Source organism: Passer montanus, unplaced genomic scaffold (assembly GCF_014805655.1).
Source record: "Passer montanus isolate IOZ18808 unplaced genomic scaffold, ASM1480565v1 scaffold11, whole genome shotgun sequence".
In the NCBI taxonomy this organism is placed as follows: Eukaryota; Metazoa; Chordata; class Aves; order Passeriformes; family Passeridae; genus Passer; species Passer montanus.
This window is the reverse complement of record NW_024357613.1, coordinates 6,809,129-6,836,912: the sequence shown is the minus strand read 5'-3', so window position 1 is coordinate 6,836,912 and position 27,784 is coordinate 6,809,129. Positions and strand designations below refer to the sequence as shown.

The 27,784-nt window shown below is 43.1% G+C and overlaps 1 protein-coding gene across 1 annotated transcript; it reads right to left on the bottom strand.

The window, feature by feature from the left end:
* Positions 1-123: 123 nt before the first annotated feature.
* FAXC (failed axon connections homolog, metaxin like GST domain containing) lies at positions 124-27,784 on the bottom strand. Its single transcript, XM_039729301.1, has 6 exons — positions 27,475-27,784; positions 26,929-27,064; positions 21,470-21,666; positions 14,101-14,318; positions 8,422-8,538; positions 124-6,474 (listed from the first exon to the last, which is right to left on the bottom strand). The coding sequence occupies exons 1-6, from the start codon at positions 27,741-27,743 to the stop codon at positions 6,191-6,193; spliced, it is 1,221 nt and encodes a 406-aa protein (XP_039585235.1). The 5' UTR covers positions 27,744-27,784; the 3' UTR covers positions 124-6,190.

The following is a 27,784-nucleotide window of genomic DNA, read 5'->3' as shown; positions in this document are numbered from 1 at the left end:
ATGAGGGCTTAACTGACTGGTCATTAAAGTTTCATGCAATCCCCACTCTCAAGAGAGCAACTCTCAGCTGTTCACAGCTCCACAGAAAGCACAGACACAGAATAAGGACATGAACCAGAAAGATATTTTAGATCCATCAGTTATAATTTACACACCAATGACATACAGCATAAAGACAAAATATACAGATCTTCATATATATGTACATTGATCAACACAGTGCACAATTTAAAGTTATGTTACAATTAAGTGTACAATTTTAAATATGGCTTTATAAACTAGTAATAACAGTGCTAAAATAACGTATGTCTTGTGTAGTTCATAGACAAACAACATAATGCAGCTGCAGCATCAGAGTCCCCATTTAGAAATGTGTTGCTTCATTTTGTTAGTTAAACCTTGTACACTGCAGCTAGCTGGGTATATCCCTTGCCCATATACATCTACATATACTTTATTCTTGCTGGATTGCACACCCCTGTCTTTGGGACTTGCATTCTTCAAGTATCCTGAAAAATAAAAACTTGAATATTTGAGGAAAGATAAGTCAGAAGAACAAATTAAGAAGTGAGAGAAGAACACATACAATCATAGTGCCCAGTGAAAATACCAACATGACCAGTGCAGACGAAAAAAGCACTTTTTTTTAGGGAGCTTAAAAAAGAACAACAGTCACATCTAGTTTGCCTTACTGTCCCCAATAAAGCAAAACTTTACTTAAGTATAATTAGACAGGAATGAGAGAAGTGGTAATTTCGGGGTCACTTGGAAGCTCTGTTGGAAACTCCGGCACTGCTGAAGCAAATGGCACTTTTGTCAGCGACTTCAAAGTGGAGCAGGATTTTATTTATTCCGCAGAACTTGAATGCCTTTTGGAAGCATATGTTTCAGCTTTAACTTGTTGAGCTGAATGTGTAAATCATTACATGAAACCCCACAAACCTTTTTATGCTGCTGTCTGACCAAAAGCCTGTAACAATCTCCTTGGCCTCGAAAAACCTGGGAGTGGTGCAACCAGGGCACAGAACTAAAAGTTTAACACTATAGTGACACACAGAGTTTTCAGTGACTGGCATTCCTGTGCTGTACACAGACTAACACCACTTAACTTTCCAAATTGCTCAGAGAGCTGCAGAAACCTCTGCTAAGAAGTATTTCACACTGGGGCACCTCCATAGGGAATGAACACAGAAGAAGCCCTCCCCACGGCCATCAAAGAGAGGACTGCCCCAAACCGCTGAAATGGAGCTGATTCGTGTTGCAACCCTGCTCTCCACCAAGGCAAAGCTGTGAAGGCTGGGGTCGCTGGCCTGAAAATTTAATGCACATGTGCAGTGTGGAGGAACAACATCCCTCCACACCAATACAACAGCCCACGTTCACCAGCAGGCTCAAAGCTCTGCTCACTGCCAAGGCTCACTCCCAAACAGACCCTTGTCTCTGCAGCTCAGCCATGGGATGACAGCAGGCTGATGCCCCACAGGAGGCACAGCTACCAAAATGAGCCCCTGCAGTCTACCTAGCATTAAGGAATACCCAAGGCACAGCATACATGGATACCCCACAGCATGGAACAACTGCTGAAAGCCTCTGCAGTCATTCAGGGTTACCTCTACTCCTCTGGTTCCGTGGGATTGAACAGTACAACCTGCGTGCTGCTCTGGGCCACAGCTGCTGAGAGGTATGGGCATGACTCACACCCACGGGTACCCATTTCCATATCCCAGCTACTGGACCATCCAACTTAATTCTGCATTTAGAGAGCACAATTTGCTTTATTAGTATCACATGCCTAAATCATAATTTCACAGTATTTGGGGAGGGAAGGAAGGTTAGGCCAAACAGCTACTTGTCAAAAAACAGCTTCAAATTCTTATTCAAACATCTAAGGACAAGACCCACTTGAATTCATCCCCTGCCACAGAAATTTCACTTGGTGAGCTGCCCTGCATAAATCTGCACATAACACGCTTTTCCAGCAGGCAATATTTTGTAAGGCTTAGCATCTGACAGATACAGGCCTTTCAAGGAAAACAGTATGAAACTGTCATGATTACTTGAGCAGACATCACTGACAAAAGCAAATTTGTGCCTGAACTGTTGCTGCAGAAATATTTCAGGCAGTATTTTTTCAAAGAGAATATAGATCTGGAGGGACATTGCCAAGGTTTTAAAGATCAAAATGTGTTACTTGCAGTGCTATAATTGGATGGAAACAGTCCTCCAGATCTGAAACATCAGGTTCAGTTTGGTTTTTAAATCAAACACCACATTTGCAGGATTTCTGTAGGACCTATACATCCCAGCGCCTGTTTCCCCCACTCGGTAACAGTGAGCTCTGCTGACAGAGCCAGTGAGACCGACAGGGGTAAACAAATCCCTTCTGACATGACAGGGTGTCACACAGTCAAACACTGCAATTCACATGAAAAAAAAAAACAACAGACTGCTTCAAATCTAACTCCATTGGAAATGCAGGGCTTGCTTTGAACTCCCATTTGCCAAATGAGGGGCAGGCCAATTACTCATTCCTTTAAAGCAGCACTATGGAAACACAAAGGCAGTACTCAGCCTTTGGCACTATTTAGGGTAAAGTAACCAGGGAACAGTGCTGTCTCCTCACTAGGATTTGGGCTCATGCTCCAGCTCATAAGCAGGACAGGGGTCCCACCCATCCAGGGCAACAGTGGCCCCTGAATCCCTCCTAACAGTGAAACCTTCCTTCCTTCATCCCACAGCGAGTTTCTGGCTGTGGCAGAGGGACCTGCAGCCAGGGAAAAACCTTCTGTGGTCTGTGTCACCTCAGACATGATGTCCTGGCATCCATCAGCCTCCAGCTCCTGGCAGAAGCTGCTATCCCAGCTCACCTGCTGGGCAGCTGGCAATCCACAGCTGTCCCAGGTTTCATGGCTGCAGAGACACCTGCTGACCCTCAAACTCCACAGCAGCAGAGTCAGGATCTCCAGCATCCCCACAATGGACTCACTCGCAATTTTGATCAGTGAGGGAGGAAAAAAACGAAAAAGAAAAAGAAAACCAAAAGGAAATTAAGATGCTCTCTGACTATTTTTAGTTCTGTACAGCCCCTCAGCACTAACATTAAAAATAGATATGATGGAATGGGAAAAAAAAAAGACTGCAGGACTAAGAAAACATTGTCCTTTTAGCAAAATTTTGAAAAGTCAAAAACAATTGTTCCCATTTTAAGAAAACATTTTTTTTTCCCATGCAATCCAAAATAAATGAACACTTTTAAATTTATTTTTTTAAACTTTTTGTTTGTTTCCCCACAACAATTTACCAAGACATCTTTCAAAAGAAAATGCATGGATTAAATCCTTTCAAAGAGGTCTGACCGTCCTTTAATGGTCTTTTAATGACTGGGACTCATCTGCTGCAAGCACATCTTGCAATGCTGAACAAATAGAGAAAGCACAGCCCTCAAACATGCATCAGTAAATGAATGAGAACATCTCCATCAGAATTTCCAACACACTAACGATTTTAAATAGGAGTTTTTTGATGCAGATTCCTTTTATTCAGAATATCAGTACCTACATTTTTGCAGATAAAATCTCTCCTGACTTGGCCATGGAGTTACCCAGGCCATCACCTCTGCACTTTCAAGCCCAAGACTTATCTTCTTGTGCCCTGTTTTTGTGCTTAGTTTCCCATGAAGGGTCCCATGTAACTGGATGAAATCTTCCTCTTTGGCTTTGGTTCACTTTGCCATTAATATTTGCCCACAACATTGACTGGAACAAGGCTTCAAGGACATGCCTAGGAAATTGTGGAAACAGGTGTAAATTCACACCAAACTTGTCAGCTCTCACTGCAGTGGCTCCCATGCATGAACAGACCTGGGGTTTCAGTGCAGACAAAGGTGTCCCAAAGGTGTCCCTGCTTTCAAAGCCAAGGCTAACTCCAAGTTTCCCCAGAGCAGGCACTTTCCTCTGCAGGAGGCACTCCAGGATCCTAGGGAGCAAGCTATTCTTGTGCTGGAGTTATTTCAAGCTCCAGACTCACTACAACTACCAACAATTAACATCCTAAAGCAGTTGTCTGCCCTGACTGCTCCTAGAACATTTGGTACAATCAACACATTATAAAAAATTTGCTGAGGGATCCTGATTCATCTAACTGTAAGTCACTGAGAATGTCATAATTAAAATAGGCCACTGACAAAGTCTGCAGTCAAATACCCAATTTTATATGCATTTTTAAAAACACAACAGCTCAGTATGTTTGATATGTTCTCTCTCTATCAAAATCAACTAGTCATGGCCAAGCAACACTGAAGTACATGCTTAACTTCAAAGCTGTGAGTAAATCCAATGGATTTATTCTCATCTCTAACCAGCATTTAGGGAGACATGAAGCATGTCAGAACCTGTGCAATCATTTTGGGATCCAGATCCACAGATATGTCAGCAAAGGCAATTTAAATTAAATTCTAATCATTCTTTCAGTATCTGAATTTCCCCAAACACACAGCAGTGCTGAGGGAACTGTCCCATCTCAGCTCCTCTCGTGCATCAGCTTTAGGGACTGTGCACTGCAAGCCAGCACAGCGCCCAGCAGCCCCTGAAGCACCACCCTAGGCAGCTATAAAACATTCAATTGCCTGGGCCAACATCTTGCAACCACACAGCTGCAACAGTCCTGTGCCTACTAATACCTCAAACTGCTTTGTAATCCTCATGGGTTTGCAATGTCTGTTGGTGAGGAACACAAAGCACCCACTGCTGAGACACACCAGACTTTTAGCAACAAATCCCAGCACTTTAGCCTTGTCTAGAAATAGCAGACAGCAGCCAGGGGCAGTAAAAACATAATTCAAAAACACAGAAGAAATTTGACCAACACACATTCCAGATGAGTTAACACTGACATCTCCCTCCTGCATCAAAGTATTCTAGAGTAGTGATTTCAACCTTCTGCAAAGAACAAAAAACACTAATCAGCTCCTTTCTGCAGGGTTATGTTTTCCTCCATCCTTCCCTGACTGTTTCCAAAAGAACTGGGAGCAGTTCTTTCCTGCAGACCCTGTAATATATGCACCCAAAGTATGGGTAGCTATCAAATAAAATTCCCCTGAAATTTTGCCAAATCACAGATTCTTTTTAGGTTGGAAAAGACCTTTGAGACCATCAAGTCCAAGTGTTAACCTAGCACTACCAAGTCCACCACCAAACAATGTCCCTGAAGTGCCACATCTACGTGGCTTTTAAATACCTCCAGGGGTGGTGACTGGGCAGCCTGTTCCAATGTTTGACAACCCTTTCAGTGAAGTTTTTCCCCAATATCCAATCCAAACGTCCCCTGGCACACCTTGAGACCATTTCTCTTATCCTAGAGCTTGTTACCTGGGAGAAGAGACCAACCCCCACCTTGCTACAACCTCCTTTCAGGCAGTTGTAGAGAGCAATAAGGTCTCTCCTGAGACTCCTCTTCTCCAGGCTAAACATCCCCGCTCCCTCAGCTGCTCCTCACAAGACCTGTGTTCCAGTTCCTTTCACCAAATTCACTGTCCTTCTCTGGATGTGCTCCAGCAGCTCAATGACTTTCTAGTAGTGAAGGGCCCAGAACAGAACACAGGACTCGGGGTGCAGTCTCACCAGTGCTGAGACAGGGGCAAATCACTGCCCTGCTCCTGCTGACACAGGCCAGGGCGCTGCATGCATCTGATGCACCTCAACACACCACTGGCTTATACTGACATGGCAGTCAACCAACACCATCAGGGCCTTTTCATTACAGCATCCATCATTTTCTTCCATGGAATAAAGCTGTGCCAGTCATACCTCTTCCATTTTTGTCCTCAACCCATTGCTGTAAAGATAAGATAACAACACAAACCAGTTGTGACAAATGCTCCACTTCCCAGAAGTTCGTTCCACTTCGATGGGGGATCTGGTTTTGAACATGAACAAAAACAGGTTGAAAGGTCCTGCTGCCCTCTAGAACTCCAGTTTGCCCACATGTGTTTTAAATGTGTTTACCTTGATCCACCTGAACAATTACACAAAACGAAATACATTTGAAATAGTCCAAGCAGTATGTGACAGCTGAATCAAGCACAATGGTCGCCACCAAAATGGTATAAACCTCTTCCTGACCTGAAGGAGAAAAGATATCAGAGTGATCCCAAGAAACAGCTTATCTGCACAATGGGAGACACTTGTACATATCACTTGCATTGTTCATGATCTCTGTACTCATCCATGTCCACATCCGAATCAAAGAGGGAATGTCCAGTGTAATCTGTGTCAGGGGTTTGGGAAATACTGTTCCCTTCCTCATCAAATGTTTCTGTCCTTGAATAAAAACTGAAGTCCTGCAAAGGGGAGTAAGTCTTGCTTGCCTCGCTGCTTTCCTCAGATTCATACAGGGTGTTGTCATCATCATGGTGCCATTCTGGCCAAAATTTCCTCCTTATTCTTTCACAATACATAGCAAGGTTAATCAGTTCACCTGCAACACAACACAACAGACTTCAGTAAATATATCCAGCCAATAATGCTCTAACTCACCTGATGATGCAAAAACACAGTAGTTGCGTTTGGAAACAAACTGTGTAGGGCCTTTCCAAAGAAGTTTCAAAATTCCAAGATGCCATCAATCCTCTTAGCAGCTGTTTTTAATTTTAATGTAACCACATACAACAAGAAGGGTTACACAGGAATAAACACAAATGCATGGTCACACAAACAGCAAAGTAAGTATCCCAAATTCAACCCCTACAAAAAGAAATCACGACAAGACATTAATACTGTAAGGTTTTTGTAGTAGAACTTTTTGCTTAATTGCAAACACCAGTTGCTAAAGACAGAATTTGATCTTATAGATGGCACAGTATGCCTATTAAATGCAGTGAATGTGGGGTTTCCACCACCAGATGGCAGCGTTGTCTGCAACATAAATTCACATTTAATATGGCCACTGGCTCACTCCTACTGCTCCCAGCCTTAGTATCTTAAGCCTTGTTTATAAATACATGTATGCTTACAGAATAAATCATTTTAAAAAACTCAAAGGAGAAAGAGATAAGGGCGTGTTAAAGGGGAGGTGCATGTAAAAACTGTACTCATTACAGCATAAGTAGGTTGATAGGTACACAGAATCAACCACACTGCTTGGGTATTTCAATCTATTACCTTCTATTTATTTTCACTATAGACAACTAATTCAACAAGCACAGTAATCCTTCTAGACAGCCATGATCCCTTCAGAATTTTACCTGTGATGCCCCAGACATAAAGGGGAAGAATGCATAGCCAATATTTATATCCTCATCTCAAGTGCTCATTATCTGAGGAAAAGAGTAAGCCTGTGCTTCTTCACCGCAGGTTTAGCAGAGCCGTCTTGCACAGAGTGGGTTTACAGGTCAGATTCACTCCTTTTACACTATTTTACATAATTTTCCTCCTTAGTTATCTGAGGAAAAGAGTAAGCCTGTGCTTCTTCACCACAGGTTTAGTGGACCTGTCTTGAACAGAGTGGGTTTACAGGTCAGATTCACTCCTTTTACATTATTTTACATCACTTTCCTCCCTAGCTCTTCCCATTTTTCATGCTGTGTGGTTTTACTATGAAAATGGATGCAAAGATACTTTACCCCACAAAAAACAACCAAACCAAAGAACAACCCTCTGTGCAGAAGAGGGGTATGTTGGCTTTCAATTAATGCAAAAGCAAAGTGACTCCAAAGCCAAGCTGGATCTCTTCCTTGCCTGGCATCTGCAGGAAGAGCAAAGGCTGTAATTTCAGTGAGACAATAGTACTTGCAATTCTACTGTCAAGGAAAGTACTCAGCTCAGCAGAATTTGGCAAATGGCTGTTCTTCTGTTTTCTCATACATTACCCAGCATTCACTCCTTAGAAGCTTTAAGGCTTTGCCACGTAAAACAGGGAAAAGACCAAGCATGAAAACAAAAACAATTACTGTGTAGAACATTAAAGAGAAAATGAAGCTTTAAGGCTTTGCCACGTAAAACAGGGAAAAGATCAAGTACAAAAATTAACGTTCTACACAGTAATTTTTTTTAAGATAAAAGAATTTTAAGAGAAGATAACATTACAGGATACAAACACTACATCAAAGGCAAGAACAGTCTGCTGAAGTACTGCAGTCTTCAAGATGTCCTTCCAAGGTACTCCAAGTTTAAATGTGAAAAATGGCACCAAGAGCTTTTAATCAGAGATCACTTCAGCTTTCTTACCTTTGATTAGTCTCTCTGGTCGAGTCCCCGGCAATGTCCACATTGCCTGTGCCAGATGTCCAAAGACAGTGGCATCAACAAGAACAGTCTGCTGAAGTACTGCAGTCTTCAAAATGTCCTTCCAAGGTACTCCAAGTTTAAACATGAAAAATGCCACCAAGAAATCACTTTTAATCAGAGATCACTTAAGCTTTCTTACCTTTGATTAATCTCTCTGGTCGAGTCCCTGGCAATGTCCACATTGCCTGTGCGAGATGTCCAAAGACAGTGGCATCAACGGTGGAAACAGTTGATCCCATAATGTACTTCTTGTCACCTGTAAATACAACAGCAAATATTTCTTGACTGGATGTCACTTTTCCCCAAAAGAAAAAAAAATCACAGTTCCACCTTTAGCATATTTATTTTACTGAAATCACTTCAATGAAAAGGTTGACTTGTTCAAAGACAGGGATTCCAAAGCTGTTTCTAGGGTTCAGCAAGTGAAATCTATTACTGCAGCTGCCCCTGTGCTCAAGACTTCTACAACCAGGTCAATTACAGAGCCACCACTGGCCAAGGAACCTCCTCTGCTCCTCACAGCGGGCAGCACTCACACACTGCACTGTTCTGCTGCATTTAAAATCTGCTCTGCAGCTACCAGATACCTGAAAATACCATTTGTGCCTTTGGTGAAAACCCAAAACCACTCAACCAGAGTTCAAAATCATGAACTTGCTGAAAGAAGCTGGTCACCCTTTGCCTCCCACACATACAGATCCAGGTTCAATTTACTCATCTGATCAGCTGGAAAAAGGAAAGTCACACCCAAACTTTCCTCTCTCCCTCTTTGTTCAGGATGAAATGGATGTACCAGTCAGAGCTGCAGCAACTGCTCAGAAATAACCTGCATCTCCAGGAAGAGGACAAAGCTGCAGGCAGGAGTGGACAGGTCCTCTCACACACACACACCATCGCTGCAGTGCTCTCACCCCCACTGAGCCCTGACAAGTGCCAATCAGAGGCATGTCAGGCACTAAGTGAAACAGCAGCCCTTTGGGACTGGCCTGGTGCAGTGCAGGGACATGTCTGCTCCTCACAGCACTTCTGCTTCACCTCTCTGGGCACCCCAATACCATGATGGTCCTAAATAGCCACCACAGCACAAACAGACAGGTAACTAACTAAGGGAAGAAAATCCATGTTTCAAAGCCACTGTTTGCAACAAAACATCCACTGTAGACTTGTTTTCTCATCACAGGCAGAAGACCAGGAACAAAGACCAGGCACAGAGCACACAGTAAAACATGAAGTATTGCAGAGGTCAGGTTAGCTGGTTGCACTGCTCCTGCCTCGGCCCAAAGCGCCATTAACTCTGTGAAATGTGGCATCTAATTGAATTCTCAAAATCCAGTTATCCCATCTCCCCAGGACATTCTTCCGAGCCGCCTGTAATTCAGCAGGTTATTCAATGTTCAGTTTATTGAGCAAGTCCAGAGGAACTGTCCAGTGTAAAATGCATCAAATTCCAGTGCACAGTAAAAGGAATGCTGCCAATCCCCTGCACAAGAGCACAGCAAAACAGTGCTCAGGAATACCCAGTAACAATAACCTTCTCTGGCCTGTCAGATGTAATTCAAACATGTAGTTAACTCTCCCCAGCTCCTTCCACAGTTCCATCAATTTATTGTTTGAAAACTCTGTAAATGTTATGTCTTTTCGGTATTTATCTGACACCTAAGCACTCATCAGTCTCAAACACAGCTCAAAAATTGGTCCCTAAACCACAGTTATATGCCAGCACCAGGAATTTAGCACCATACAACTGGGTCTTGAGATTCAATCCATAGTGATGTTGTGCTGGGAAGAAATACTGTCACTTCCACCTTGCTGCAACTAAAGCAGGCTCTGAGTGAGGGCTAAACCATCCCACCCTCTGGTTCCCCAGACACAACACCCCACACCTTCAGGTGCATGGAAACAAAGAGCAAGAGGAGAAAATAATACTGTGGGATCATAAAACTCCAAATCTGGTTTTCAGTCATGCTGCTCCACAAAATATGGCACCTGTGCACATTTTTTCCACCATTCCCAACCTGTTCTCAAAACTTCCAGGGCAACTTTAGTCCAGAAGACTTTCTGATAGACCAGATAGCTCTGTGTCTGTTTTTAGACAAGATTAGACAGTGTCTGTCACACCCAGGCTGCCATAGCACTGATCATCTCAAACACCTCTCTGCATCCCCGGGCTAATCCAACAGAAATTAAATCACCTGGTCACACTGGACTTGGATCACCTTTGTACTGAATCCCCATGAATTTGAGAGTATCCAACTCCACTGTTTACAAATTCATGTAAACCAGAGGATTCAAAAGCAGCTACTTCACAAGTGGGTCAAGAAACCCCAGCAAGAAGCAGGTCTGTAGGACACAGACCCTTCCACAGAGGCAGGTACAGCACTTGCAGGCTGCCACAGGGCACTTAACTAGCTTTAGAGACTTGGATCCAAGTTAGTCTGACCTCTGAGTTTTCAGCTCTGAGCACCCCTGCCCTGCCCAATGCATCAAATATTTTTCAAAATCTACTTCAGGAAGCTGCTGGCCTGCAACTCCCTGCTCAAAATCCTCATCTACCAAAGAGCCTGAGAGGCAGAGAGCTGAAAGTACACCAACAGATTTATGGTCACTCACTTGCCTCTTCTAAACAATTACCAAAATGTGTATTTTTATACATTGCTAATTCATGTGCTCATTCCCCACACTTTCTTACACCAGGCAGTAGGAAACTGCTATAATACAAAGAAATTACATTTGTGTTTTAAAGACTGCAGGACAGAGAGAAAAGTGATACCAATGGGACAGGCTGATCCATCACAGTAGGATTAGTTCCAATTTCCATGTTTATAAGATCTGGAGGAGTCTGTCAGGGAAATGGGTATAAGGGAGATAGAAAAATTATTCTTAGAAATAAAAATAAAGAAAATAAAAATGCACCAAAGATGTGATTGGAAATGTCAAAATTTATGTTATAAGAACTGACAGCTGCAAAGTTATCATTCTCTGGAAGCAGCCCTTAGAATTAAAAGTTATTTTCGTTCCCATGTGAATGGTCCTTGTTAAAAAAGGGGGAGCATTAATCTGATATTCCTGATGGCTGACAGCTACAGTTTGGTATGTGCAGCTATTCTGCACCATAGGCATCGTTTTTAAGCTCTTAAGATAACAAAATCTCAACTACTTTCTCTTCTGGGAAAACACTTGGATACATATATATGGAGGGGAATCTCACAAAGACTGTGCAGGCAGTAAGCTGACTGACTGCCCTCTTCCCTCTTCAAAACATGGGAGCCTCTAGTCAGGCTGGAAGTCTTCATCCCACCTCCTGTCCCCATTCCAGGATACCACCTCGAGGCCACAGTTACCAGACCCTACCATAAACAGATGGCTGCAGAAAACACGAGCACAGTCATGTTAATGAAAATTAAGGCAATTATAGAAAAGTAGACAAACTCATCAATAATCAAAAGGGAAAATAAAATGATTCATGTAACTGCACACTGACTAATCTGACAACCATTTCAGAGGGGAAGATGAAAAAATGTACAACATTCAGCTGGTAATAAAATAACAGGAATACAGCAAACGGCCATCAAGGCTTTCTGAAGTACACAGGCACATTCTCAACAACAATCTGGAATTAAGAAGAAAAACTCTGCTGGTAACATATGTATAATACAATTAAAATTTTGATATAGTGAAGAAGTGCTTGAGGATTTTCGGTACATTTTCCATAAAAGCCAGAGACTGATTATAGCATTTACATTCACAGGGAGATGACCCAAGCCACCCAGGAAGGGAGAAAGAAGTAGGAAGAGCATTTGTCTGTAGGCTAGAATCAAACCCTCACGTGAAACAAGTCCAAATTTGAACAGATTTAGAGAATGACTAACATCTGTCAGCAAAACATGGTGGCACCTCCACCTGCTGAAATCCCATAATTAAAACTGGATGGCTTTTAGGAAGCCATCCCCAAGCCAGCAAAAAGGCACAGGCCTCAAGACAGCAGTCAAGCAGTCCGGTCCAGAGATCTGTCTAGATGATTAAATGATCCCTCTGAACTTGGAATCTTACAAAATCTGAGTGTCACTATACACTCCAGAGAAATAAGCAAATCAAGATATTTTTACAGGTACTCAGGCACACATTGTAGTTTTCTCTTCAAGGTTGCTCTAGGTAGACAGCGATGACTTTAGCACAGACACATCCACTGCCACTCCTTTCAGCCTGACAGTTGTCTAGCCAGAACCAGGGGGCTTTGCTGAGCTACTAAATCATATATATACTGATATACTGAGCTACTGAATTCACTCCAGCTCCTATCCTGATCTCACTCCTCCTTGTGATGAACATGGAGCATGCAATGCCAATCTCAAAACTATAGCATCAGTGGTCCCACAGAGGAAAACACCTGGAGCTGGCCACAGCTCTGCAGCAGGTATGACCAGATCTCCTCTTCCAAAATTAATTGCTCCCTCCTTTTCTCCCTCTTAAAGAAAAGGGACCTCCTAATCTCCAAACAACAGATTTTCTCTGAAGAGGCACTAGAATAGATACTTGCTTCTGTTAACAAACAAAATGCAGCATAAGAAAGTGCTGTCAAAAGAGGAGCTGCCAACAAATCTTCCCCTTGCCCATTGTGTCCATGCATCTCATGGGCTTTTTCCCACCTTGTTTCCAATCCAGCAACTCAACAGGTTTGTTTCAGAAAACAAAGTTACAGAAAATTCTACAGCTGGGTCCACTGCAAATACCTTCCTTTCCAAAACAGCCTGAAAGTCCAGAAGCATGTTTTTTCCTTCCCCTTCTCAGCAAGCACTCAGCTTCTGCCTTCTGTTGGGCTCTCCCCAGCTTGTTCCTGTCATCCACTCCACACTTTTCTCTTTAGAGCATGTGCAGTGTGTCCCCCTGGAGCACAGGGCAGGGAGGCATCCTCCTGTCCTCCACTCAGCCACCTCTTTAACAATTGCTTAATTGTTACAGGGAACAACACACAGGAACCATCTCTCTTGGTTTCTTACGCGAGAGAGACATAAGCTCAAGGAAAGTGATGACCTGCACCACAGCAACTCCTCAAAATCCAAGTCTTACACAGATGCACAGTATGCTTAGCTCTCAGTGGAGCAGAAGGCAAGAAGTACAATGCGAAACAGTTCCAGTGTGTATTTCAAGGTGAGCCACACAACAGAAATGAGGTTCATGTAATTCTAGCTAAGTGAAGTCAACCTTAAGACTAACTGTATGGGATCCACCCAAGATAACCAAGAATCTTAAACACACGTATTTTGACAGCACAGAACTATCTCCTACTGGGAGCTTTGAATAAAGCTGCTGACACCAACCAAACACAATAAAGTTCAGCTCATTAAAATAGCACCTGCAAAGGGTTTTCAAATGACAGCCTCACAGCAATCTGTCAAACAGCCACAAATAAAAAACAGGAAAGGAAATACAACCAGGAAATAAAAAATGAGAAGACACCCCCAGGCCTCAAAAAAGGTATAAAGAGGCTTCATTTGCAGAACTAAACACTGCATTTTCCAAAATCCATATCACTAAATGCTCTTCCAAAACAGCAGGCCATGTTTTGCTGCTCTACATACACATACTCGGTGCTCAGAGAAGGAAGCCTCTTATGCCTCTAGACACACAATTTGGCAGCAAACAGTGGGAAAAGAAAACAGTGTCTCTGCCAGAGCAAGGAAGGCACTAAATGACAGCCTCTATCGTCTGCCAAAATGAGATTATTTGTGTGTGATCAAGCTGTCAGGAAGCACTGGAGGTCATTTCCACCCTGTGGAGAGAGGGCTGTGAGCAGAGCACCGTAACTCCAGTACCTTACCCAGGAGGCCTGCCAGAGTCCGCATGTCCTTCTCCATCAGCGTGTACATCTCCTCCTCCGAGAAGCGCCCGATGCCATGGCCGTACATTTCCCGCTTCACAATTCCTTTGGTCAGATGGCAGAAGATCCACTTCAGCAAGTCGCTGAAGGGGCCAAAAAGCGAAACCATCTTTTGCGTCTCATGAAGATTTTCCACCCACTGGCAATAAGCTAAAGTCCTGGAAGGATGCAGATACAAGTTACAGCGGTGTAAACCCCAGAGTGCCCAACACCCCCCAGCAGAGGCTCGCAGAGAGGTCAGGCAGGTGCTCACTGCCCTGACGGAGAGGTAGCTTCCATAAACAGCAGACTCTGAGGCAACTCGGAGTGCCAGCAGAGCAAACGCACTTTACAGTATTTAGGCAGACTGCCCAGTGCTTATTCTCTCATTAAATCATGACTCACTCCAGGAGAAAACAAGATTCATATTGGATTATATAGTAAAAGCTGCAGAATTCTGCTGAACTCTTGTAACAAAATGCATTTATTAGCTAAAGACTGCACTGCACAAACCTGGGCAAAACAACAACAAAACAGCCCCCAAAAAAATCCATCTTTCTCACCAACCTTTCTCCTTTCTCTACTGCTGATGCTTAGACAAGCAGTAACTTTGCTGCAACATAAATACTGAAGGAGGAATTTTTCAGAAGATTTCTATTCAGAAATAGAAATAACATGACCATTTAAAAATAAAATATAAAAAATTAAGAGGTGGTAGTTATTGAGTTAGTTTTCTCCTGTACCATTTCCTCTATTCAAAATGCTGATTTTATGAGAGAGACGTTTCTAAAGGACTCTGTTGCATTCCATGCTTTATTGAATGGCAAATAATCTCTTTTAAAAAGTCTTTTGATATAATTTGTCTCATCAGCTTAAAATTTTGTTACCCATATGAGTTTTTGTTACTTATTAATATTACGGGCAAACATATCTTGATTTGTTGCTCCAGAAACCTATGGAAAAAGAAACATTAACTTTTTTAATATCCAGCATCTTCAGAAATTACAAATAAACCAAAAAGACCATATAGATGAACTTCTGTCACGAAGTTCAAGGGTTTTTGGAAAAACAACTAAAGGCATCTCAAAGTAGACAAGATAAACATAGAAAGCCTGTAGTGTCTCAGAAACACTGGGAATTGATACACATATTCCAATCCAAGCCATTCTAAGGCTTCATTATTTTAGTTTGGAATATGACTTCAATTTTATCACTGTACATATTTCCAACTCCCCATAATTTCCTTAGTGTTGATATGATTCACCTAATTCAAGAAAGGAAAGTAAAAAAAAAAAAAATCAGTCTTTCCTGGAGAACTCCAGTGACTTCTTTTGACAACGTACATTTTATCAAACTCACACTGCAGTTCAATGCCTTCTGCTCTAACTGGTTTCACTGAAGTCAGTAACATTGAGGTGTGTACAGGCTTTGCTGCAAATGTATAAACAGGGAAGAACAAAAATGTACCTGCTCTGCTACTGATGGCTTTGACCCTCAACAGATTACTCCACAACCTCTGGAACTGTGTAATTATAACAAAAGTATCCTGCTGACATTTCACATGCTTCCACACCACTTTCAGAATGGGGTGTTCTGCACAGTCCTGGTTTTTCAAATTTCATGGATGAACTCAAGTCCTTAGCAGGTTTCAGCAATGCAAAGTTTGAATCAGAGACAGATTTAGCAGTGGCACCAGCAATACAGGAGGAATGTGAAGCCAACAAACGCAGCAGTAAAGAGCTTCTGAAACTCCTAAAGCATTGTCTTTGTCTGGAAGATGTGGTGTGAGGCTGCCCTGTTCCAGGAATAACAGTAAAGCAGGACTTAAGACAAATGGAAAGAAGGCTGGCCTGAAGGCATAAGGGCACTCCATAGAGCAGAATATTGCACTAGTCATGTTTCACTGGCCTGGCAAAGGACAAAGTCTCTTCAGCAGGTACAGCTCTGAACAGGAACAACTCTTGATGTGAACACTATGGAACAATTAGAATACTATGACTTGGGTTGGAAGGGACCTTAAATATCATCTACTTCCAACCAAATGTCCACTGCAGGGACACCTACTCTGTGGACAGGGATATTATTACCCATTAGACCAGGTTGCTCAGGGTCCCATCCAGCCTGGCCTTGAGCACTTTCAGGGATAGGGCATCCACAATTTTCTGGGCAACCTGTTCCTCACCACCCTTCAAGTAAAGAACTTCTTTCTAACATCTAATTTACATCTCTCCTCTTTTGGTTTAAAACTGTTCTCCCTTGTCCTATCACTATCTACCCACATCAGAAGTCACTCTCCCGCTCTCTTATAAGCCACATTTAAGTACTGGAAGGCCACAACGAGGTCTCCCTAGAGCCTTCTGCTCTTGATGCTGAACAAACTCAGCTCTCCAGACCTGTCTTCACAGGAGAAGTGCTCCAATCCTGTGATCATCTTTGTGGCTTCCTCTGGACCTGCTCTAACAGGTCCAGATCTTTCTTATGCTGGGGAATTCAGAGTGGAAAAAGGTGAGGTCTCACAAACATAGAATAGAAGGGGAGAATCACCTCCCTTGATTTCTCTTGATGCAGCTCAGGATGCCATCTCACACTGTTGGCTCATGTCATTTTTTCATCCACCAGAGCCCCCAAGTCCTTCTCCACAGTGCTGCTCTGAATGAATTCTTCTCCTAATCTCTAAGTTATTATTTATTATTTGAATAAGCTAAGAAGAACTTGCTTTCTGAAAGCACTGCTCTGTCTTGCTGCAAAGACCCTCCTTCCCCAGGATGGACCTGACCTGTTTCATCTGGCAACTCTGCAATACAATTTACTTTACAAAGTTACTTTGGACAACAGGCCTGGCCTAGAGAAGGGCAATAAGCAAAATAAGTCCAAAAAAACCTAGAAAAAAGAACACAAGAACTCCATTGCAGCATTTTTTAAGTCACCCCGGTTTCACAAGATTAAACCTGGCCCTATGGACTTGCCATCATTATTGCCCACTCCAACCACACCAGTGAGCTGGCATCACACCAAGAGTGATCAATCATGTCCAAAATTGTTTTAATTTCATAAAACACAATGAACAAGGTCTCCCACAAAGCTAACTGACCCATACTTTAATGCAAAAATACGTTTCCCCATAGCTCACTTGCTTGCCCTGGGAGAGAAGGTCTTTGGGTCTGGAAGAGGCAGCAATCAGACCAGGAGTTTAATGACTAGGACAGCAACAGAGAACTACACAGGATTTAGGTAATCCTGCTTAGGCTAAACTGTCAAGCATAAATCTTAAGACATTTTCTTGTCTCTTTGAATGTCCCAAGTCTCAAATTTACATGGGCAATGAAGTCAGCTAAATAGACAATCACAGAGTTTACTTCCAAAATGTTACGGTTCTGAGTAGACAAAACATGACAAAAAGTAGGCTCTAATTCAGGGAGAGTTAAAAACACTTTTAAAATTGGCTTTACAAGTACTTTGTTAAAAGAATTCTATTCAAGGGTTCATTAATCTATGTTTTCTGCCAAAATATGCTTCTCAGCATTTAATTCCACCCATCACTCCTATATTCAGACTACATTAGTGGAGTATTATCATATTACAAAAGGTTAGGAAAAGCCAGAAATTGGGCAGCCTACATAATCTACTTCAGTACAGCATAACTATACATTTTACACTAGAGTAAGTATTTATGGGATTACATAATTATTTTAAATATTGGCTTGAATAGAGCATTTTGGGCAACATTACCATTCTCATTTGTGCTAGCACATCTGTACAAATCTTAGAGTATAAATAAAACAATAATGCATTAAAGAGCAATGCTGTGGGGGTGAAGTAAATCCAAAGTCTAAATGTAACAGCAGCCTTGGCCTCGATACATAAATCAGGCAAAGAGATGAAGAAAGTGACTCATCAACAGTAGCTTGCCTGATTATCCCAAAACTGTCTGAACTTCAAGGCAAGGGGAAAGCATTCACAAGGATGTGAACAGGGGGTTATTTTTCCTATCTGAACCTGTGCAGACCAGAATTTCTTGATATACAAAAGGATTTTAACAAATTCATTCCACAATCAGCTGTAGAAACCCTACCTGCTGTGCAACTTCTCAGAGCAACTGGCTTTTAAGTCACCAGCAGCATTCAAGCCTCATCACTGTTAGCAGTAGGAGAGATGCTACTCTTAAAATTGGCTTGATGTATTTAAACATATTTACATTATAAAAATATTTTATGTTTAACATGTGGTAAGTCTGAATACTGACCAAAGTCAGATTCATCCATATTCTCATATTATGCTCTTGCTGTACTTCAAGCATTCCTCACATATGATGCTTGCTTGTTGAAAGAAAAAGCAAGAAACAAGTCAAATATATTTGCAAGTGTATATATAGATATATACACACACATTTATAAATCACACGCATACACGCACATTTACAAATCACTACAGCTGTGTTTGACAATACAGCGCAAGCAATCTAATAGGTTGGTCTCCTTTAGCCAAATAGTCAAGGCTTTATGTTCTCACTAAGCACATTAGTGTCACCAACCTAAGATCTGTCTCCTGAGATCGAAGTGACAGAAAGCATCTCACAGCAACTGCTAGCCCTACAGGCACCCAGGAGGTGCCTGGCCTGAATCCCAGCAGTACTGTCGAGCCCAGCATGCCAGCTCCAGAAGAGAGAATCAGACCTCTCTTACTCAGAGGTCTGATCCCACAAGTGTGCTGCAGTTACACCAAAAACTCAACACATTCCCCAAAGGTGGCTGTGGGTGCCCCACGGGTCACTGCAGGCAGTAGAGGTAACTCAGAGCAGGCCTACAGCAGATGACAGAGGTCTGCATTGGATCCAGGCCCTGGGGTCACAAAATTATTTCATTTCCATCTCTTCACTGCTGGCTCACCTCAACACCCATTCAGCTTAGAGGACTTTTTTCTTTCACCAACCAAACATAGCAAAAGCCTAATGGCTTACTGCCTTCTCCAGGGACTGCAGCTCCAGCACCAGCTCCAAATCAGTCCTGTGCATCTTAGAGGTAAGTGTAACCCCAGCATGGACACAGGCACGCTCACTTGTCTTCCTGCCTGAGCTCTGCCAGGTGCCACAGCCTGGGGCACAGAGAAGGTGTCCACAGGCTGAGGTTCTCAACAGCCCCACACCGCTCCCAATTCCAGCCACAGCAGTCACTTCCACATGTAAGAGGCACTAACTGCTGAAGATGAGCCACTGCCTAGGCAAAACTAAACATTTCTGGAGGAAATGCTGAGCATTCACCAGGATTAGCTCCCCCCAGAGACAGCACACCACAGGGTGCACTTTTCTTCTTTGTCTGATAAATGTACTACAGTATTACTAATTTATGATGAAGCTACTTTGCATGCTGCTGGCACAAAACAGTAGGAATCACATTATGTATCACTGCTTGCAGTCTTGGTTTTATATACCTTATTCTGCAAAAAGGCAATCACTGTTTCAAATTCCTCACCATGAGACGCAAGGACACCAAGAAAAGTGTCTAAGCTTCTAGTGGGAATGTTCAGGGACAGATGTGTAGTGATCCTACAACCACAGATGCAATGCTGTCAAGGAGAAATACGGTCGTACACAGGGAAAGCCTGATTTTACTTTGGTGTAAGTACAGGATTGTCAAAGTTTTCTCCACGAATTACAACAGCACAACTGCAACACCTCTGGGTTCAGGCTTTGCCTACTACAAGGAATCTGCAAAGTATAACCTCACCAACATATCAAGCCTCTGGTACAGCCAGAGGGACATACAGTAAGACTTACAATTGGACTTTTTACTGCACTGCAGCAAAAATACATGCCTTGGAGGAACTCAGCTGTGTGTGACTATACAGGAAAGGCAACAGGGATACACAGCCAGGCATGCACATCTCTGTTCCTGATGTAACTTTGTCCACCTGTTAAAACAGGTGCCCCGTCTCTGGACCAGTGCCTGAATTCTTCCACATTTGCCCCTGTCATGTCCAGCTCCAGAGGAGCCTGGATGGATGGGCAACAGCTTCACAGAGGAAAGCACTGTGTAATTGAAACACAATAGCATAATAAGACTGCCATCAGTAATGACATATTTAACACAGTTAAATCTATGAACCACAAAACAACTGACACCAAGGGAAAGGGATGAAGCATTAGGGGACTAAAAGGCTTCATCCTCCCTTCTGCAGCTGTATCAACTGAGGGTGGAAAAATGAACCAAAAAAAAAGTTAACTTACAGGCTACCTGTATATGTTTGTGAGGCTATGACACTGCAGATGGGTATAACTGGTGAAGGCCACACTTCTTGGAAGGCAAAGATTTAATTTCTAAACCAAATCATTTCAGTATGCTAATTACTGAGTGCTAAAATTATTCTCTCAGGAGACACTAAAAATTATTTGAAGAACTACATGTACACATTCCTGCTGATCATTGATCAAAAGGTGAAAGAAAAAGCATTCAATTTAAATGCATTCCATTTAAAAATCATACACTGTTTTGAAGAAAAAACATGCAACATAAATGCAAAACTTAGTGTAGTGAGGGCTTAAATGCATACTAGAAAGTAAACCATTGGGAGAAAGCCTTGTGCCTGCTAAGGCAGCAAATGCAGTACCCAAGGTGCATGTCCACCTGATGCTTCTATGCCCAAAATGGAAAGGACACTTAAGAAAGACAAAAAATGTAAAGCACAGAGGAAATCACAGGAATTATTTTCAAAGGTGTCAGTAAAATGCATAAAGTCCCAGAAAGGCTCTATTTCTATTTTCTATTTATATACATACTTCAGCTTCTCAGGATACTGTGACTAATGCTGGACGTTATCAAAGGGCAGTATTGTCAACAATCCAAATCAACGGGAGAATCCTGTGTTACAGGAAAGGCAACGATCCATACTGCAATCACTCACACATAATCAAAATCAGTAAAAGTAAGACAACAATATTCTGGATTCACCACAAACAGTGGATTCATTCCTCTCCACCCCCAAACAACAAATACATTCAGCCACCTTGATCTTTTGGTCTTTATTAACGAGGCTGCTCCTATACAGAAGTCACATTGAACAGAGGAGCATCCCACTGTTGCTTCCTTCTACAAAGCTGCAGTCAAAGGGCCTGACTTTACCTTGCTTACACAGCACAGCTTTTCAAGGGAATTATCCCTGGCTCATACCACCATACACATAAAGGAGAAGCAGTTTCCTAGGATGAAGAGAGCTGTGAAGTTAATAATTGGGTACCCAAGATTTCTGCAGGAGAAAAGAAGCATTTGTGTCGAAGCCCAAGCTGAGGGACACATGACAGCACAGGAACACAGCCAGCTTTGCCAGGCACACTTACCAGTACAGGTGCTCCTCCACCATTTTGGTCACAGCTCTGGAGACAGCTCTTTCATGCGGACCAAGGTGTTTATTTAAATTCACTCCAAGTTTCTCTTCCAAAAAGTCAATTATGAACTCGGTGCCAGATACTTTCTTGTGATTGTATTCAATCCAAGGCATTTTCCCTTGAGGGGAAAGTTTTCCATCAAAATAGTTCTAAGGAAAAAACAAAATCAAGTAAACAAACAAATATACAGACAAAAAAGCCCTTCGGGTTCTGTTTTAATGAGAATAAATATTTTTAAATAATTTTCTGTGTTCTTAAATAAACAAATCCACAACTTTATTTTTTTTAAATAATACTCTGGAGTAGTAATGGCTGTTCAATCAGAAGAGCAGCTTTACCCTACATAAAAATTCAGACAGAATTACTTCCGGGCCCTACAAGGTATTCCACGCTTTTATGCTGAATATCATGTGATATAATATTATTTAAATTATATTATTTATTATTTAAATACCTTGGTTATTTAAGAGTTAGAGATGCTCAGACTTCCCAAAAGATTGTGCCCATTTTTCTAAAGAAGTTTTAAATCACAGAACTCACAACTAAATTCAGCTCCTTCACACATCTGCCCTTTTCATGTTAAGAATACCTTAAAAAAATAAACTCACTACCCAACTCAGATGGCTGCATCACCTACAAGGACAAAACACACACAATCACAAGCACATATCAAAGGCATATCATTCCCTCCCGAGCAGAAGGGAAATCTGCTTTCTGCAACTTCAAAACTTAGGAATCTCAGAGATTTACACACATACTTGTCACAGCTGGGTCTCCCAAGAGCCCAGCACAGCAGAGCACAGTGCTACTGCATGGCTGAGTACTGCTATACCTGCTCAGCACAGCACTCACACAGAAGCAGCAATGTGCTTTTCCCATGACAAGGTGGAACACAGAGATTAGAGAATATCTCTCTCATGTAACAGGCATGAGAGGAAGTGCTGGCTGCCAAAACATAATCAGACATTTGTCTTAATTCTCTTATTCCTGAAGGCAGAGACACAAGGCACAACCTTTTTCCTTTTTTGTGATTCCCATCCTCGCATCCTGTTATTTAGTGAATGAAAACTCCTAGCAAAGAAAGCTGAACAGTAAAGTCTCTGCACTCAATCTCTGGCAGTCACCCCAAGAATTTCAGGACCTAGCTCCTAATTGCTGGAGGTTTAGGATTTGCAGTTCTGGATTGATCTGTTTGGGTGTCAAGTATTTATCCTTCCTGAATCCACTTAAGACGGATTAAGATGCTCTGGCAGCAAGGAGCATACACCAGAACACGCCTCCTGCTCAGTCTGACAGCACCAGCATCCTGGCTGCCACTCCAAATGCAGATGTGCAATGCACATCTGGGATCACACAGCCATTCCCAAAGGCTCTTTCCTTCCGGATGAAAACGAACGGGTACCACTTCTGGGAAGCAATGCCTTCTGGCTGCAGCCTCTTCCAGGGCTTGTGCCCAAACAAGCAGCATGATAGGGACACTGGATGATATGGTGTCTCACCCACCTCAACCCTGCCTGGGGTGAGGTGGGTGAGACACCATATCATCCAGTGAATAAATCCACCATCCTGGGTGAATAAAGCACCTGAATCCCTCACACCTGCACGTGTGGGTGGCACGGGGGCCAATCCCACGGCACAAGCTCTAAAACCGCTGAAGGTCTGAAACTGAAAGGACAGCACTTGCCCTGTCCTTACACCTTCCAAGACCTTTCCTTCATCAAAATGGTCTTTCAGCACGGAAACTGACTGACACATTTCCATGATTTTTCATTATGGCTTTACTACAGAAGCACAAGGTTTTCCTGGAGCTACACAGCATGTTTAGAAGATCCTCAGCATTGCTGGCTTAATCTTCATTAAGACCTTCCATTAAGATATTTCCCTTCTTGTACACAAACACTGGTGGTTTGCAGAAGCTACTGGACTTGAAGATGTGCTTATTACATCTCACAATTACTGCAGTCCATTTGAAACCCAGAAAAAGAGCAAGTTATTACTCAGCTGCACATTTCTTCAAACACATATATCTAATACTTATAAATACATTGCCTAAAAAGACTGTTGTGGTTCATTACATATGGTTTATCAAACAAAATAGGAAATATCTTTCCGTGACCTGAGAAAAATCTTAGTCTCTTGAGAAATCTCTTATACTGGTTTTGTATCCACTGTTTTCAAACAGACATTTTTAGGCTTGAAACCTCTGCATCCTTATGGCTGATACTAATTGTTATCAAATATTTATCAATTATGAACTTAAAAATTGTTCCAGCTGTTAAGCAGGAAAAAGCTACAGTATTATTAAAAACCAAAACCAAACCAAAAGAATATGCCTTTTCATTCACAGTACATTAAGTGCCTGCAGAGCAACAATAACAATAGCTCTACAGAACCTCATTCATAAGAAATTTACAAAAAGAATGGCTCAAGGTATTTCTAGGGTAATTTTACAGTACTATGTGGAAGAAATTAGATTTCACATTTTCCATTACTCCTGTTTATGACTTTACATTCACTCATGTCTTTTCCTAAGGAGGCTGCCATTTCCACAGACCTGGCATGAAAACAGCACATTCCTGCTGTGCTAATTATTTATCAGATTACATAAAGGCTCAGCTCCTTATATTCTTGAGGAAATCAAGGAATACCCAAAAGATCTTGATGATCACACAGACAGGACTCTTTCAAAGCAAGCTTTACCAAGAAAAGCATCAAATGTTTTGAAAACACACCTAGGGATTATGACAGCCCAGCTGGGGTGGGGCTCCCAAATAATTTTTCATGGAAACTCACACATAGAGAGGCAGATTCAAGAAATCATAAGCACATGACAATAGTGCATGTTTTGGGAGAAATTCAGGTGACAGTAAGGTAGGAATATGTCAATCTACTCCAACCCTCACGTGCCATTAAAGCACGTTGCATAACACAAAGCACAATACTCAACAGTCTGATTGATGCACCACAATAAACACAAGGAATCAAAAGTGTAAAAGCGATCTGAGCATCTCACTGTCTTCTCCTCACTCCATTTCAGAACCCTCCCTTCAAAGCAGTCCCTGCCCAGCAAGAGAATGACCACAGCAGGTCTCCTGGGCTGAGCACCAGCTGCCACCTGCAGCACTTCTCCATCATGGCCCCTGACAGTGTGCAGGGAAGCAAGGTGTCTCCTTCTGGATCCTGCTGAAGCCCCCTACACACCCACCGTGCTGCCTGCCAGGCAGTCATCAGGTGCCTCTGACACCCACAGCACCCTAAGGGTAGCACAGTCATGATGGAACAAGATACAAGTCTACAGGAAGAGTATAAGAGACTCCAGCCAAGAACAGTGCCCCTTCCAGCTCCCCTCCCACTCAATCCCACTGCAGCAGCCATACTTTCCTCCACTTGCCAGAGCCCAATGAAGCACCACACTCCTAACACAAGGACAGAAACAATATTTGCTTCTTCCAGAAAAAAGAGCTGTGTCCTCAGCTCATAAGCCCAGCTCCACCAAACTTACCTCTAAAACCCTTCAGAGGGTCAGTAACCCCACAAACACCTTAAACCCATGTAAACCAGCACGGCTAAAAGCGCCATCCTGGTGTTCCCAGCACCCGCAGGACCCATCCCTGCTCCTACAAAATGGCACACAGAACACGAGGGCAACCAAGCTGAGTTAAGACCAAATAAACTAAAACGTCATGGCTCCAGCTAGGCCAGCTCTGATCAGCCTGAGCTGCCACAGAAAATCATGTGCAGGAAGGGACAAGAGGAAGAGCTGAAGGTAGCAATGTTGCTTTTGATGGTCTTGTCAGTTTCGTGTACTCACAGCTAGTGAGAGACATGTAACACCAAAAGTAATGTTGTCTTTCAGTACAAAAACTAAAGAGGGGAGGATAACCCTCTGGAAATTCCTCTCTCCAAAAAGCCGTGTGATTTCTGACCAGCGTGAGCTCTCCAAACAACTCCATCCTGAATCACACAAATGCTGTGTTGTCCTTCAGAAGTGGCCATGTCCCATCACAACCATCTTTTATAATGCAGCTTTCTTTGCCTACTCTCCACCAGAGCAAACATGATCATCACAAACCTTTGAACTGCATCAGCTGCCATTAGAAAGAAAATCAGATCACACCATGAGAGTCATCCCTTCAAACATGCAATTTCTACCCAAATTATTTTGAGAAAAGCAATGTGTACAAAGTCCTCCTGCTCCAAGGACATGTTCAAGTTTCAGAATCTTGCAAGTTCTGTAACCTAAATGAGGAAAATACATCCCACGGGATGGAAGTTTTCTTCTTTAGTACTCCCAAGTATCTGATTCAAGTCCCACTGAATTGTAAGAAAACATTAAACTCAAGCTTTTAAAGAATTAAGGAAAATGTACTGATTAGACTTGCTTCCTCTTTCAATGTAAAGGAGTTTAGCCACAATGAAGCTAAATGTGTTAAATCAATGGCAAATGTGTTAAAAAAGCTGCAATAGAGTTGGTTTTCTGCTGTACAACATTTGACTTATACAAAACATTCTCCTAATACCTTGCTATGGAGTAAAATGCCAAACTTATATTAGTGAGGAAAAAACAAAGGGAGAAGAAAAAAGGAAAAAAAAAAGCCCAGCCATTTCTTCTACCTAAGATCTTAGTTATATAAATATCATCACTATTTTATCACCTTAAAGGCATTCAGTGCTTAACACACACAGAAAAAGAAAACTATTCCATGTCTCAAAGAGCCTGTGTGCTGCACAGCTTGCCAACACCACAAGATGTGTGCCACACTTGCAGTGTCCCAGCTCAACCTCAATGCTAACAGGCAAGACCATGAGATTGAAGCATCCCCTCTCACAGCTTTCATTCACTGGAGTAGCTCAGGCTTCATTCCCTGCAGGAAGATGGCATGGGATGCACCCAACCACAATTAAGGAGCAGTATTCACGACCTCTGAAAGCAATCCTATCTCATTTCACTGGGGAGGAAGCATTAGCCATGGGAGGTGAAGCAATAGGCAAGCACTTCTTCCCAGACAGCTTTAGAGATAAGGCCTCCAGAAAAACAACAACCTGTCTAATCGTGGTGTCTTTAGCATGGTGATATTCAAGGATCAAACAGTAGTCTGCTTTAGTTTTGGGGTGCTACTTAGTGTTATATAAACTCCAGACTACTCTCCCACTTCAGCATTTTAACATTAATTTAGCTTTGCCAGTTAAGTCTACAGCTGTTCCAGATAATCTTATTCAAGTCATATCTTTAAAGGTTATACACTAAATTTAACTGGAGACATAAAAACGTTGCCATACCCACCTAGCTGTAGGTGTATGTTTACATTTCCCTGGGTGAGACAGACTGGGGGGACGAGAGGCAGGACGCCTATGTGCCATTTCACGCAATTACAGAGAGCTGCAAGGCAAAGGCAAACTGCACGACGTACCTGGTAGGGTAAATCAGCCATCCTCAAGTAGGTTTCCATTTTCAGGCAGAACGGGGATAAACTCGGAACGCCATTCCTAGGCCTTGAAAACTGATGCAGTATGATAGCATCCTTTGAATCGAGTTCTTCCTCTTTGCTGTCAAAAAAATACAGAATAAAAAAAATAATAAAATAAAAACGGACAGGTGCATGATACATCAGTACGTTAAACAGACAAAGGAGAAACCGCGGCCCTGGCAACGCACTCGTCAGCCCCTGAGGGGCCGCTGCAGTTTTGGCTGCCCGGGTCGGAGGCGGCGGCGAGAGGGCCCAGCCCGGGCCACCTGTGGGGGCGAGCGCAGGGCCCGCCGCGGAGCCGCCTCTGCGCTGCCGCAAAGGGCAAATGGAGGAAGAGGAGGGGGGAAAGAAAGGTAAAGGGCAAAAGCACGGTGAAGGAGAGACCCCCAACCCGGCGGTCGTCGCCAACCTGACCCCGCAGGTGTGAGCGGCTCCGGGCGCCGCCTCGGCCCCGCGGAGCGCCCGGGGCTCGCAGCCCCGCAGCCTCACCGTATGGCCAGCAGCTCGTGGAGCAGGTACGCGGCGGCGGCCAGCAGGGCTCCGCCCGTCAGGTACAGCGTCTTCTTCCACCAGGAGTCGGAGCCCAGCGCCGCCATGGTGCCGCCGCCGCCCGACAGCGGGAAGGCGACGATCTCGCCCCCATAGAAGGCGGGCGGCGGCTCCTCGGGCCCCGCGCACCAGCCCAGCGACAGGCTGCGGTTGCGGCTCAGGTCCGCCACGCAGGAGCGCGGCGCCGCCAGGCCCACCCCCCACAGCATCCTGCGCCCGGCACCCGCATCCCCCGCCGCGGAGCCGCCGA

Bases quoted from the DNA above. Each gene is read 5' to 3' on its own strand.
- FAXC (XM_039729301.1), bottom strand. From the start codon at position 27,743: ATGCTGTGGGGGGTGGGCCTGGCGGCGCCGCGCTCCTGCGTGGCGGAC. The intron at 27,065-27,474 runs GTGAGGCTGCGG...TTTTTTTGACAG, and splicing joins CACGAGCTGCTGGCCATACG to CAAAGAGGAAGAACTCGATT. The intron at 21,667-26,928 runs GTACGTCGTGCA...TTTTTTCCTTAG, and splicing joins TGGCTGATTTACCCTACCAG to AACTATTTTGATGGAAAACT.